General features: G+C 35.1%; 3 protein-coding genes across 4 annotated transcripts; 2 read left to right on the forward strand and 1 right to left on the reverse strand.

Moving 5' to 3' along the window:
* Positions 1–375: 375 nt before the first annotated feature.
* Positions 376–11,589, reverse strand: LOC6647158 (anoctamin-1). 2 transcript variants are annotated; one of them, XM_023178841.2, is made up of 15 exons: positions 10,803–11,589; positions 5,895–6,327; positions 5,759–5,827; positions 5,584–5,655; positions 5,217–5,377; positions 4,981–5,149; positions 4,791–4,911; positions 4,618–4,729; positions 3,997–4,555; positions 3,736–3,939; positions 3,213–3,674; positions 2,980–3,155; positions 2,804–2,909; positions 1,237–1,375; positions 376–1,177 (listed from the first exon to the last, which is right to left on the reverse strand). In XM_023178841.2, exons 1-15 carry the CDS (start codon positions 11,120–11,122, stop codon positions 981–983), a joined length of 3,300 nt encoding a protein of 1,099 aa, XP_023034609.1. In that variant the 5' UTR covers positions 11,123–11,589; the 3' UTR covers positions 376–980. The 2 variants fall into 2 exon arrangements, with proteins under 2 accessions (XP_023034609.1, XP_023034610.1); XM_023178842.2 differs by lacking the exon at positions 5,584–5,655 and having other exon boundaries at positions 10,803–11,588.
* On the forward strand, positions 1,645–2,786 carry LOC26529424. Its single transcript, XM_015177486.3, has 4 exons — positions 1,645–2,069; positions 2,124–2,245; positions 2,297–2,453; positions 2,514–2,786. The coding sequence occupies exons 1-4, from the start codon at positions 1,880–1,882 to the stop codon at positions 2,642–2,644; spliced, it is 600 nt and encodes a 199-aa protein (XP_015032972.1). The 5' UTR covers positions 1,645–1,879; the 3' UTR covers positions 2,645–2,786.
* Positions 11,590–12,172: 583 nt separating the features above from the next.
* On the forward strand, positions 12,173–13,767 carry LOC6647157 (pre-mRNA-splicing factor RBM22). The gene has a single exon (XM_002070425.3). It carries the CDS (start codon positions 12,259–12,261, stop codon positions 13,516–13,518), a length of 1,260 nt encoding a protein of 419 aa, XP_002070461.1. The 5' UTR covers positions 12,173–12,258; the 3' UTR covers positions 13,519–13,767.
* Positions 13,768–14,285: the final 518 nt, after the last annotated feature.

Raw genomic sequence — 14,285 nt, forward strand, 5'->3', positions numbered from 1 at the left:
GCAAAAACAGCTGAGAGCAAATGCCAACTGACGTCATGAAATCAACACATGCGCGACAACTAATGGTGAGAGTGAGAAAGAGAAAGGGAGAGGAGTGAGCGAGTTAAATATACACATAGAAAGTAGGAAAATTGGCTCTCGGCCATTGCCTTAGCCACACTTCTTGGCCAAAAGCCAAATACTCAAAGTCAAATGAGTGTCTTTTTCACTTACATGGAAAATTGCATGCTTGTTGCGCCAAACTCAAACTGTAAACGATTTTCCACCAGGGTTGGATACTTTGTGATTTCCATAAAGCGAACTGTTATACACAAATTCAATTAAACTGTTATACATTCTTAAAATCTTCACCGAATCAAACTACTCTACAGCATCTTTCTATAAAACTTGGTTTTATTACAGATTTCATTATAATAACATTCATTTTGTAGGTAATAAATATGAGTAGGTACTGTATATATATATAGACTATATAAGAATACAATTTGTCTAATATATTATTCATGGTATTGATTTCTATCAAGTTTATACCAAAAGTTTGAACACTTGGTAAATATAGGTACAGATCATATTATTTAAGGACTCTTCGTATTGCATTAAGGAAACAGAGAGACAGAGCCTGAGTTAATGTTTATAAAATTGGTGAGATTTTTCATGAAAAAGATTCCGAGATGCATATGAGAAATTGTGCAATATATACGTATAAAATTTTTGCCTAACATCAAATTTTATGTGCAGCTAACATATTTTGCACTTAATCTTAGAAATTATAAAGCATTTTCCAATTCACATTTGATGCTTAATAACAAAGCTTTAAACCATATATAATAATCTAATATAGTTAAGTTTCTTAAGAGGAACTTTAGTATAACACAATTTGAAAAATAAACGTTGTAGCTAATAACTAAAAAAAAGATTCACTTAAATGAGCATTTTGTGCCTGCCAAAAAATATGAATAAAATCAAATTTGAAGCTAATTTCAACAGTCTGCACCGGAAATACCCGTATTGGTATTCTCTCCATGTATAATAGTGTCCATTTCGATTTGTGTTAAGTCAGCACTAAGTAATTTTTCAATATTTATAAACTTGGCATTTGGTTCATGGACAGATGCAGCATCCATGGTATCCTGATCACGATGGCTGGGCAAAACCGAACTGCTGCGCTTAAAACGTTCTGAAAAAATACAAAACAAAATTAGCCAAAATATTTAAACAATCTAAACAAGTTCTTACCCGTGCGCGCTCTATGAGCTTCTTGATCGATAATTATCTCATTGGTCACGTAGACTTCACGGCGTATTTGATCACGAAGTTCCACACTCATATCGGGAATACACCAGCGTACAAATATCATAACCAAGGCGACAAAATTCTGAAAGAAAAAACAAAAACGGAATACATTTCTTTATCAATAATTTTGGTTTATTTCGTCACCCAACTAACTCGAGAAACCCCACAAATGCAATGTTTCTTTTAATCTCAAAAAACTACTAAAAAGAGAGCCAACTGCAAAACAAAATTTTTCTTCTAATTAAATGTTTTTTTTTCTATTGGTAAAGCCAATTGGATTTTCAATTCAGCTTAGACAAGCGTTAGCCTCAACCTTAATATGCTGAGGGGAATTGAGAACAGAAACCCCATAGCAGATGCTCCACATAAATATGTTGGATTTTCTTTTCTCCCCCATAGCATAGAAAATGGGCGAAACAAGGGAAAATGGCAATAAGAAAATAACTGAAACTAGATTCGTTTGACAGTAGAACATTTTAAGTTAGTTGCAGCAAAGACTTCGAAAAGAACAGACGCGGCTAGCAGAATCATTTAGGAACAGTTTCAAAAGACAAAAGGACTAAATAATAAAACAAATCTATTCATAATGAAATACTTTGCCTGCTTAAATCTACGCTCGATGGGCCTGAGCATAGCCTGTCTGGATATTGTCATAGCCCTCAGTATTTTAGGTATTTGCAGCTATCATTTGTACCTGGATTTTTTGGATCTTTCGCAATGGCAACAGAATGATGTTCAGATCATGAGTCCTTTTGGCACATTTATAGCCACATTGGGTAAATCTTAAGGTTAATAAACTTTGACTAAGAAATAATCACATCTCTTTGCAGTGGATTATGTTTTGGTACATGAATTTTCGCAAGCTTTCTATATGATTGTGACATTAACAATATGGATAAAGGCGTTAATAAATCTGGTGGTGGCCTCCATTATGATTGATGGCATTAAGAAGGTAATTGTCAGATTCATATGTAATATTGTGTATTAAATCCAAATTTTATAGCAACGTCTTATATGCATTGCCCCCTGGTTGATAAATTCCTGCATATCCATGCTGATCGAGATAGCTATATTTGTGAGTTTGGAAATTAAAATCGATGATTTAGATGCCTCTGTGGATCGACGAATAGCGAGAAGTGTGATATTTGGAGTATTTTTGGGTAAGCAACTAATTTCCATTTATTTTAACAGTTATTATCGAATATTTGTTCTTTAAATAGTGCTCAATGCTCTTTTTGCCTATGGCATTTATGCCTTATATCGTCTAATGAAATCTTCAACAAATGAGAATCGTGCCCTACAGGAGAGCATTGTGGAAACTTCGGGTATGTTTCAGCATGTCAAGGTCTGAGAACAATCTATGACTCAAACTATATAAAATTTGATAAATGAACAGAAAGCAAACTTATATAAGTGTGGATGAAAAGGTATTCTTCAAATTGAATTGTACAAGCATTTATATTCAACCAGCAAATAAAGGCAATTTTCCGAAATAATCTTTAAAACTTACTTCGAAAACAACAACGAAACCCAAACGGCAAGCCAAAATTATATAGAACATGTTGCTTAAAGTGTATTTATCAGGTGATGAGGGCGGCAACCGAAAGTCGGTGTAGCTGAATAAAAAAAAAACGACAATTATAAATTTAAACAATTCTTGCATAATAATATATTATCCTTTCATACCTGCACGTCGTTATGTTGGCGCCATCGCCGGCCAAACTTCTTAAAGTTGGTGAGTCTGAGATTTTAAATTCCGATAAGGTAAAATCCAAATAACCATTCAGTGTACCATCTTTTGAGACATAATTTCGATAGACTAATCGTGGAATCATATCCGAGGTAAAGGCTATGATAAAACCCTAGAGTAAACATATATATAAATACTTGATTACTGTTCGCTATTGAATGAAACTTACATTTGTGATAACACTTAGTTTGCCAATGCAATCCAAAATTCGATACCAGACACCAATGTCTCTAACACGCTGTGACACGGGACGTTTGTGATGTGTCAGCAGCTTCTTGGCATCCAGACGCATTTCCAATATATTATTCAATAGTGCAAAGAATGGGGCCAAGGGAAATGCAGACACAAATATTGTTACAAAACCGTATTGCAAGACCATTTCCAAGTATTCGGGAAATAGACTTCGCGGTCCCCAATCTAAGAGTTTAAAATCACGCATCCAGCGTTCACCTTTTGCTTTATCCGGATTGGGAGTATTGTTAAAGAGACGCGAGAGGCCAACCTGAATGGCCAAAACTTTGCGCCAGAACATTGGTAAATAAACTTCTAAAATTGTATTGAATGCTTGCTTTCCTATCATAATAATGGCCAATTGTATGCAAAGCTCAGTCAAACATCCACCGGAAGAACACTGCAATAAATAAAGAGTTTTGGTTTATTAAAAAATAATCAAACATTCGCTTTCCCCTTACCTCTTCTTGACGATAATCAAAGAGCTTATTATATTGCCCTGGATGACCAACGAATTTGCCTTTAAAGAAGGCTATATAAAATATGGAAGCATAATAGTTAACAAATTGCAATAAATATATTTTGAGTGTGAGTGAGTCATCAAATTGGGTTTGAGTTCGCCACATTTCCAGCTCTGTTAGATATTCGGCCAAAATATTGTACATCTAGAAGTAAAAATAACGAGGATAAGACCAATAACAGATTCAGATTCGTGTACTTACATAATTGAGTACATAGAGCAAACATAAATTAACAAAGGCAGCCGATGCAGTGGCCACAACAATGGCATTAGAGGTGGTCATTGGGACAGAGCCCACTTTAAGAGCAGCCATCATAGACATACGATAGACTACAACAGCGAGTAAAGCAACAAATGCTAGTGCAATTAAAAGTAAAACTACGGAAAAACTAAAAACCGTAGCCGGTAATTTCATACGCCAAAATGGTACAGTCGGTTCCTTCATATTTGTCACATAATCAGTTCGAGTCGGTGGTATATGCTCTAATCGTGCCAAATACTGTGGTCTTGGATGCTCTTCATGTACATCGAATCCAGTTAAATCCCAGCGATGGGTTATTTCGGCCGAATAGCGTTTCCACAGTTCCAAGAATAGTGCTGCCCAAAAGGACATGAACACGGCAAAGAATATGGTACTTGGATTATCAATTAAATAAGTTATTTTTGCATAATTGCACGTCTCTTTTAAATCCCAAAATTTACACCAATCACATAGAGGACACATTGTAATATTTGTATTCGTCCGTAGGCAAATATCTTTACTGCAAATAAAATAAGATAATTATTTTATCAATTTGGTAAATATTTAGTATACTCAACTTACACTGGTACATAATTCTTAAGGGAGAGCCAAGAATACATAAAGCATATTACTCCGACGACTGAAGCCAGAAGCAACATGTACGTATAATAGCCCAACCAGGCAAAGTAAAGACCTAAACAACAAATTCATCATAATTAATAGAAAATCACGATGGGAATTTATTTGTACGTTACCTATTTTAACTCCAAAATATTCCTTAATATCATCCAATGGTTGATAACGATACCATTTGGAAACCGATGCCCAGTGTTTATAGAGTATTTCTCTTGTGGTTCCTGGTTCGCTAATCTCTCCCTTTTTAAATGAAATAATATATATAAATTTGGCAATTTTTCACCATAATGTTTGTCAAAGGTCACTCACATCATGCAAGGGATATGCTGAAACATAAACACCCTCGGCAATCAGGCGCTCAATACCAAAAGCCATGTCATTGTGACCCTTTGAAGGAAAACGTTGACGATCCAATATAAATTCCACTATACGAGATCGAACTGCTGTGGTGAAGAAACAATCTTGACGGATATCGAAACTGGAAAAGGGTAAAGTTTTGCCATTAGCATTTGTATTGTATAATTTGAAAATATAAAGCAACTTACAGATATTCTTTATCTCGACTATAGATGGCAGTGAAACGATGTGCTCGTTTTGGAAAATAACGTTCATCTACATAAATATTACGTAGGAAAAATTGGCAAACGGATTTCAGACTAGAAAATACACTTTTTGTTGAACGATTTACCACAGAGATGCCAGGAATCTAGAAAATAAGGATATTTCCATTAATATAATATAAATAGAGTAGATAAATAAAGCTTGTAATTTTCTAATTATGAGTAACTATAAATAATTTAAAGGCATTAATTATTTTAATTTCGCACATTTGTCCAAATTTAACAACTTTTGCAAGCGGATTTTTACAGCAGATTTATTAATTAATTAATTGAAAATGACTTTTGTGCAGACCTTCTTGGACAAATAATGTGCCGCATTGTGTAGACGATTTGATCTTTCGTGTATACGCACACTACAAAATGACTAAAAGAATATAAATTAAGAATAACATTAACGAAAAATTCGAAAGTCTGACTTCAGTACCTCAAGAACCACTTGAAATGTAACTTAATCATAGTTATCTTACCTCTTTCATTGGCATGCGTAGCTTAAGTATCTCCGCATAGCGACGTAATACCTCCAATGGGGCATGGATCTATAATAATGTAAAAAATAGTAATTAATTAAACTAAATCTTTGCTTTTTACATTCAATAACTTTACCTTAACAAAATAGATTTGCTCTTTTTGGCTGTACTCCACTTCTAGGCCCTGATTTAGAAGATTTGTTTCGAAGACGCGTCTCTTTTCAATATTCTCCTGTTCAGTCGGTTCATGGGCATTGACTGTATAGGCTAGCACAAAGTCAATAGAGCGTACACAATCCGCAAAAAAGAGCGATGTATTCAACTCGGATCTTTGATAGAATTCCCTAGGACAACTGCATTCACGTTCATCGTAGACGGGAGCATCGCCATCACCATCGCCTTCGCCATTTTGATCCTCCGCCAAAGTTCCTGCAGATTTCTCACTTGCCATTGGTAATAATGGCGTGGAAATGGTAGAATTCGTATGATGATTATCTACCTTGCCGTTGGGTAAGGACCCGCCCTCTGGCAGCTGTAAAGTTGAGGCGCTGCTATCGTTGTAATTATGACTGTGAAAGAGAAAAAGGAATGTTTATTAGAAGGAGCAAAACTCATTACATGAATCCCCGGAGAGCGGAAAAGGTTTTATATCACCTACAGCTGGATACCGACGCCAGTCATCCTGTCATGTTAGAAGCTCGTAATGGGAAACATAAACACGATAATTCACTTTGGCACTTTTACTTAGATTGTATTTAAAAGGGGGTCTATTAAATTAAAGCTTTAATGAGCTTTAATTCTATATGTCTAATCGTAAGTGAAACGTAAATGAAACAATATAAAATGGTTTTTCATGTTTAATAATAGAACATTTTTTAATTACATTGGAGAGTAAAACTGTTCAAGTAACATTTACAATTGATAAAAATGTTGACTAATTCCTGTTTGCAAAAGTAAAATAACCAACTACGCTCATGCTTACTTCATAAATATATACAGCTGTGTTCAAAAATATAGTAGCGCATCACCTTGCAACATTTAAATTAATTTTTCGACATGTTAAGCATTAAAAATTAAATGTTTTTTTCATATTCTTCAAAGAATGGGATATAAAGATGAGAATAGGATAAGATTCCGTTTGTTTTATATTGTTTTTTATAATTTTTTTATGACTTTTGCCAAATACACCAAAAAGTGCCTGTTCATAATTATAGTAGTGGTTACAAAGGAGGCAAAAAAAAAACAGTTTAATTTAATTCAAAAGTGATTTTTTGAGTTCTTCTCACTTAATAATGTCTAATACTTTGTTGTATAGCCTTTTTTTTAAATACCGACATCGCATCGGCGGATCATCGAACCGATAAGGTCCTGCCAAGGGTTCAAGGGCATTTGCGACCATGCTTTTGAACTATTTGCCAAAGCCCAGTTTTTTTTGATGGATTTGATGTTGCCACAACCCGCCTAACATCTCCCCATAAGGTCTTGATCGGATTAAGATCTGGGGACTGAGGTGGCCTTAACATAACATCGATATTTTGGATGCAAACCAATCTTTCTGGTATGTTTCGGATCGTTATCCTGTTGAAATGTCCATTTTATAGTCATTTCCCAACTGGAACATGGTAGCATTGTATTTCCTAATATATCTACATAAACATATCTATCCATAATTCCGTTTCCCACATGGGTAGGGCCAGCGAAGTTGTAAGAAAAGCATGCAATTATCATTATGCATATGCCACGATGCCTAATTGTTGTTTTGGGTGTACCTAGGATTATTTTCGGATTGCAAAATAGTTTTATTTGACGAGAAAGGCTCTAGGAAGTATGTACGACGTTCACCAAACACCTAATATAATCCTAGGTACACCCAAAACAACAATTAGGCATCGTGGCATATGCATAATGATAATTGCATGCTTTTCTTACAACTTCGCTGGCCCTACCCATGTGGGAAACGGAATTATGGATAGATATGTTTATGTAGATATATTAGGAAATACAATGCTACCATGTTCCAGTTGGGAAATGACTATAAAATGGACATTTCAACAGGATAACGATCCGAAACATACCAGAAAGATTGGTTTGCATCCAAAATATCGATGTTATGTTAAGGCCACCTCAGTCCCCAGATCTTAATCCGATCAAGACCTTATGGGGAGATGTTAGGCGGGTTGTGGCAACATCAAATCCATCAAAAAAAACTGGGCTTTGGCAAATAGTTCAAAAGCATGGTCGCAAATGCCCTTGAACCCTTGGCAGGACCTTATCGGTTCGATGATCCGCCGATGCGATGTCGGTATTTAAAAAAAAGGCTATACAACAAAGTATTAGACATTATTAAGTGAGAAGAACTCAAAAAATCACTTTTGAATTAAATTAAACTGTTTTTTTTTTGCCTCCTTTGTAACCACTACTATAATTATGAACAGGCACTTTTTGGTGTATTTGGCAAAAGTCATAAAAAAATTATAAAAAACAATATAAAACAAACGGAATCTTATCCTATTCTCATCTTTATATCCCATTCTTTGAAGAATATGAAAAAAACATTTAATTTTTAATGCTTAACATGTCGAAAAATTAATTTAAATGTTGCAAGGTGATGCGCTACTATATTTTTGAACACAACTGTATATACACATACAAATAGGTCAGGTCTTTGGGGCATGATTGTGGCAAATAATAAGTTCTGCCTCCATTTTCTCTACCCATTCGAAATGAAGGCTTACACAGTATTTTGCACTTTGTTAATCTTTCAAGAACTTCACAATCAGCAGTTCCTTAAACACATGCTAAATATGTAAACACATCAATGAAGAAAAAAAATATATTATTTACTTGTGAAAAACATTTTAGCTAAATAATTTCTCGAGCAATTTGAAAGTAATATTCGATTCCTGAGATTTCAATCTCTTAAAATGCATCTACAAAAAGTAAGGAATTTGAAATGAATCATTATTATGCAAGCGTAGTATGCATCAGCTTTTGAATATAAAATAAATGAGTAATTTTTAGAATAAACTATGGAACTAGTGGAAACTGGTTAAATGACATTTCAGATTATATTTTTACAAAATAATAATACTGGAAGGTCAGGCCCTGATAAGCCCAAAACCATTATAAAGGAAAGATGAAAAGCAAACCAAGTGGCAAAATTAAATTTGCTTATCACATTTTCACATTAATCACTTGATAATGCAACTCTGAAACCATTAAAAGTATTCAGAACGAACACAAGAGTCTGTAAACATTCAATTTTCTGGTGATAATACAAAACTGAAACCTTATTTATATTTATAAAACATTTGTTGGAACTCCGAAGAAGCAAATGGATCGTGTTACTACATCGTAGTGTTCTATTATCATTTGTTTCTGTTTTCATCACATAATACTTGGGATATCACAATTCTAACTTGATTCCATATTAATATAGCTATTCTATAGCTACTGAATAGTATGCTTAAGTTTGAATAAAGAACAAACATGTTTAATATTAATAGTCAATCTACGGTTCTCTTTTTTTCAGGCCTTTTTCTTCATAGGCCTCACACACAAACAATAACCTTCCGGTTTCTCTCAAACATAATTAACTTAAAACCTAATAAACAAAAAATTATGAAGAAACATTTACCCACAATTCGTTAAAGAGCCCACACACACACACTCGCACACACAAATATTTCGACCTTGCGGGAGACACATGTGTGCATGAATAATACATTAGAAAGAGATAGAGAAATTAAGTTTATTAAACATTTTCTTTAGCATTGAAAGCTTTTCACCCAAAAACGAAAAACTTGTCAACCAAAATTTTGCAAAGATTTTTTTTTTTTTGTGTTGCCTTATATAATTTTAAGAGGAAAACAATGATCTTAATACTTTAAGCACACAAAGAGAAGATCCAATGGATTGTTTTCGATGATTCAGAGCACAAATTGGTTGGGTATTTACCCGTCCAAGTAATAATGAAACTTGTTTTAAGGCCAATATAAAGAGACTTTATTGTATTTTAGCTTTCACTGGTGCAACATACCAAGAATATTATAATATATTTCACATTTCACTGATAAACTTTATAATAAATATAAATGGTTGCAATTTCCTATCTATTTTAGATGAGATCTTGGTCCAAGCGTTAAAGGCCTCCAACTCTGATTAGCCACGACAACAAACTGAATCCACACAAAAGAGCAAAAATCATATTTCCATTTGCCGGGCTACCTCAGTCAGCTGTTTTTGGCGTCTCATTGTCGGAAGAGCACGGCACAATAAGAGACAGAGAGAGAGCGCACTTGTTGAATTGCTCTTTGGGTAGCACATGGCAGGTACATGAATTATACACCATCATAAAGTACTATATAAACAGACTCTGACTGATCATTATGAACGTCAATTTTTTCTGACTAGGCACAAAGATAATTCTGTTGTTAGTTCTCTATAATATTTCCAATAACAATTGTTGTATATAATGAAAAAGGTACATACACATATAATTTCATTAATTATAATTAGAGTAGTTATCTTAAATCCTAATGCTTGTTGTTGACCCGGCTTTCACAATATTTATAGCTAAAGGTTAGTGTTTGTCTGTGAGGATTTTATCAATAATGGGTGATTAAATTGAAATTAAATGTAATATGGGACTGTTTGTGACACCAAGATCAGATTTCCATTACTCGTTTTATAGCTTCTGATGTATTTATAAAGGTTTAAAGATTACAGACGCTTAATTATATAAATAGTATTATTTTGTTGACTCTTATATTTCTTAACTAAATTTTTCTTTTATTGTTTATAGCTTCGACCTGCGTTTTACTCAAATATTGTATCAGTTCTTAGATAACTTTTCTTGCTCCAAAGGTGTTAATGATCAACATAAAACGATAGATAACATAAACTCACTTTAAAAAAACACCCTGTAGTCCAAACAGAAAACCAAACAGACAACTAAACAAAAATGTAATTAACTTTAATGGGTATTTCCTCAGCTCCCCAGTACAATTACAACTACAATATGTATTTGATCAATTCCACTTACCTTTCCGCGAAATGTGCTCTTTTATCATTTAAACTAAGTGACTCATTGGATGATGTTGCCCGCTCTTGGTGAATAAATCGAGTCATAGCATCTCCAGCGCTCTCAAAGATGCTTTCGTTATTAATTAGCTTATCGGTTAATCCGGCGCGTTTTATCATTTCCATGTCATATGGAGCCAATGGAGCGGTATATGGCGGTTCCAGCGGCTCCAGATCTTCTTCTGATTGTGCTGGGCGCTGTGCCGATGATGATGGAGCGGATGTCAGCTTTGCTTCCAGTTTGTGTTCATCGTCGTCGTCTGATTTGTCTAAATTTAGCATTTTCTTTTATATTGACTAACTTGTTTACTTTCACGCAGATATTGCTTGTGTGTGTATTAAGAGAACTGCCAAAAAAAAGCACCGAAATCTGCGCGCACTTTCTCCTTGCCACGCATAATGACCCCACAAATTATTCCATTTCAAGCTTCATCCTTTTTGTTTTGATTGCAATTTCCTTTTTTTGTTTTGGTCCTGAAATCCTTACTCCTTTTAAGCTACTTTTTGTGCCAACGAATAACGGTCCCTTGCTACAACTTACAATTTTGTTCTTTTTATATAATTAACTGGGTTCCTATCTATTAATAATGGCTGATTTTAAGATCTCGAGGTAAATTATTGACTTTAATCCAAGCTCGTTCTTTTATTTATTATTTCCAAACACGATAAGCAATATTTTCTATTAATTTACAACAAAATCGGCGCTTCGACCACCCGCACAACACCGAAAAACAACAACAACAGCGGCGAATTTTATTCACTTGCCATTAAATTCAATTCGCCTAGCCCGGTCGAATTCGCTGCGGGATTCCGAATTTCGTTTAGGGTAGGGTATTCGTAGAGAGGCCTGACTTTTTGAAGCATTTTAGCATCTATTATTATTTTGTATAGGATATAAATGTAAAACTATCAAAGCTAATATTCTGTACAACTGAGGCGACAACTAGATCCCATGCCTTGGCTGCAGAAATATTATAAGTATATTCGTCTGTGGAGTGGAAGAAATGTTTCAAAAATCCTATTTTATTATCAGCTGTATCTGAAATGTGGCATTTTTTGGCGTCATTTTAGCTAAAATATATCGATATCGATATTTATATCGAATTTCGTAAACTCCCATATAACGAAATAAACAAAGAGATTATAAATTTACAACCGAATCAATAATAATATGATATTTGAGGTTAATTATTTTTTGTCTTTTCTTCGAAGTAAGATTAAATTATATATTGAATAATTGACTTTTTATTAAAACAACTTGTTTCCATTTTAGCTTTTTCAGCTAGAACCAAGTTATCTACTTTTAGCTACTTTAGCTCAAAAAATTTCAGCATCACTGCTTCACAGTTCTCTTCACTCATAAAGCCTTTTCATTAAAAATATTGTAAAAAAAATATAAATATTTTCCTGTCGCCACCATGTCTATGTCAAAGACGACGAATACTTACAATCGGCAGAATTGGGAGGATGCCGAGTTTCCGATTCTTTGCCAGACCTGCCTGGGAGACAATCCGTACGTGCGGATGATTAAAGAGAGATTTGGCAAAGAATGCAAAATCTGCACGCGTCCATTCACTATATTCCGCTGGTGTCCTGGCGCTCGGATGCGCTTCAAAAAGACAGAGATATGTCAGACATGTGCCCGGCTAAAGAATGTGTGCCAAACATGCTTGCTGGATCTGGAATACGGATTACCCATTCAAGTGCGAGACGCTGCACTCAAGGTGGCGGACAACTTGCCACAGAGCGATGTCAACAAGGAGTACTACATACAGAACATTGATGCACAACTTCAGGATGGTGACGGCACTGAAGCTGCTGGTGCTGTTGGCCGATCTTTGGCGGCCAACGAAATGTTGTCCAAGCTGGCAAGAACAGCGCCGTACTACAAACGAAACAGACCTCATATCTGCTCATTCTGGGTGAAAGGCGAGTGCAAGCGTGGCGAGGAGTGTCCCTATCGCCACGACAAGCCCAACGAACCAGATGATCCGCTGTGCGAACAGAATATCAAGGATCGTTATTATGGACGCAACGATCCGGTAGCCGAGAAAATTATGAAGCGGGCTGCCTCACTACCCACACTGGAACCGCCAGAAGATCGCAATATCACAACACTCTATGTGGGCAATCTGCCGGAAGAAATCACCGAGCCGGAGATACGAGATCAATTCTATCAATTTGGAGAGATCCGGTCAATAGCTTTGGTGCCGCGCCAACAGTGCGCTTTTGTGCAGTACACCAAACGATCTGCTGCCGAACTGGCTGCTGAACGTACCTTTAATAAGCTGGTGATTCATAGCCGAAAAGTCAGCATCAAGTGGGCTCATTCGCAGGCCAAACAGAACACTGCTGCCAAGACGGACAGACGCTTCGATATTAATGGCATTCCTCCACCGAGTGCCAAGCCAAATGACTACTTTAATCTACGCCAGGAGCAGATCAATGTAATGCCTGCTGGAATGAAGCTGCATCAGTTGCCATCGAATCTGGTGCCAGCCTCCGCCTATCAAATGTACGCTCAGCCCACATATGCGGCACCGTATAGCTCTGGGCCAACGTCGACGTCTACCTCTGGTGTGAATCTCGATTCCATCACCATTCCACCACCTCCGGGTCAAGTGGCCTATCCATATCCAAGTCAGGATGCCAGTCGTATGGGATCGCTCAAGAAATAATATGTCAGCTTATTTGACAAAATGTAAAAATCTGAATAATGTCAGTAGTGTCCAGAACGATTTTGTTTTAAGCTCGCTATAGCAAGTCAATCTTTTACAAATTGTGTAATTAATAGGTATTTTCTTAAACAGACAACATTCAATACATAATTAAATCGGCAACCCGGTTAGATGACAAAAATTTACAAATTTTATAAAACAAAAAATCTAAAGAATTGTATAATTAAAAATAAATTGTTTGGAAAAGACAAAAAACTGAAGCACTAGAAAAATTTTAAGATTTTTTCTGGGTTGTATGGATCATTGCTTGCAATATTATATATATCTTTTGGTGCTGAGCTCGAGAAATTTTATCGAATATAAACAATTCAGAAGCCTATGAATTGTTTGTTTTAATTGATTATTTCACAATATAATATAAATTGGAATCAGTGGGTGAGTTTAGGGGTAAAACTGAAAATAGTATGAATCAAAAAATTGTTACATATTTTTATTATTACAAACCAAAATTGACAAATGTGATATTTATTTTTGTGTATTTCGTTATTAGCTATCAACGAATTATATCACATTGTCTTTGTCCTAAATCTGCTCAGATGCTTATACGACCTAAAAAAATGGGTTGATCCGATCTAAAAAATTCAGAGAATCCTTCATCAAAACAAGGAAAGATGCAATTTTTGTTATTTTGTTGCGATTATTATGTGTTTGTTGTAACAGTTGAGTTTCTGTCATTTAATAATTCTTATATTATACTTACAATTGTT

This window comes from Drosophila willistoni, chromosome 3R (genome assembly GCF_018902025.1).
Source record: "Drosophila willistoni isolate 14030-0811.24 chromosome 3R, UCI_dwil_1.1, whole genome shotgun sequence".
Taxonomy (NCBI): domain Eukaryota; kingdom Metazoa; phylum Arthropoda; class Insecta; order Diptera; family Drosophilidae; genus Drosophila; species Drosophila willistoni.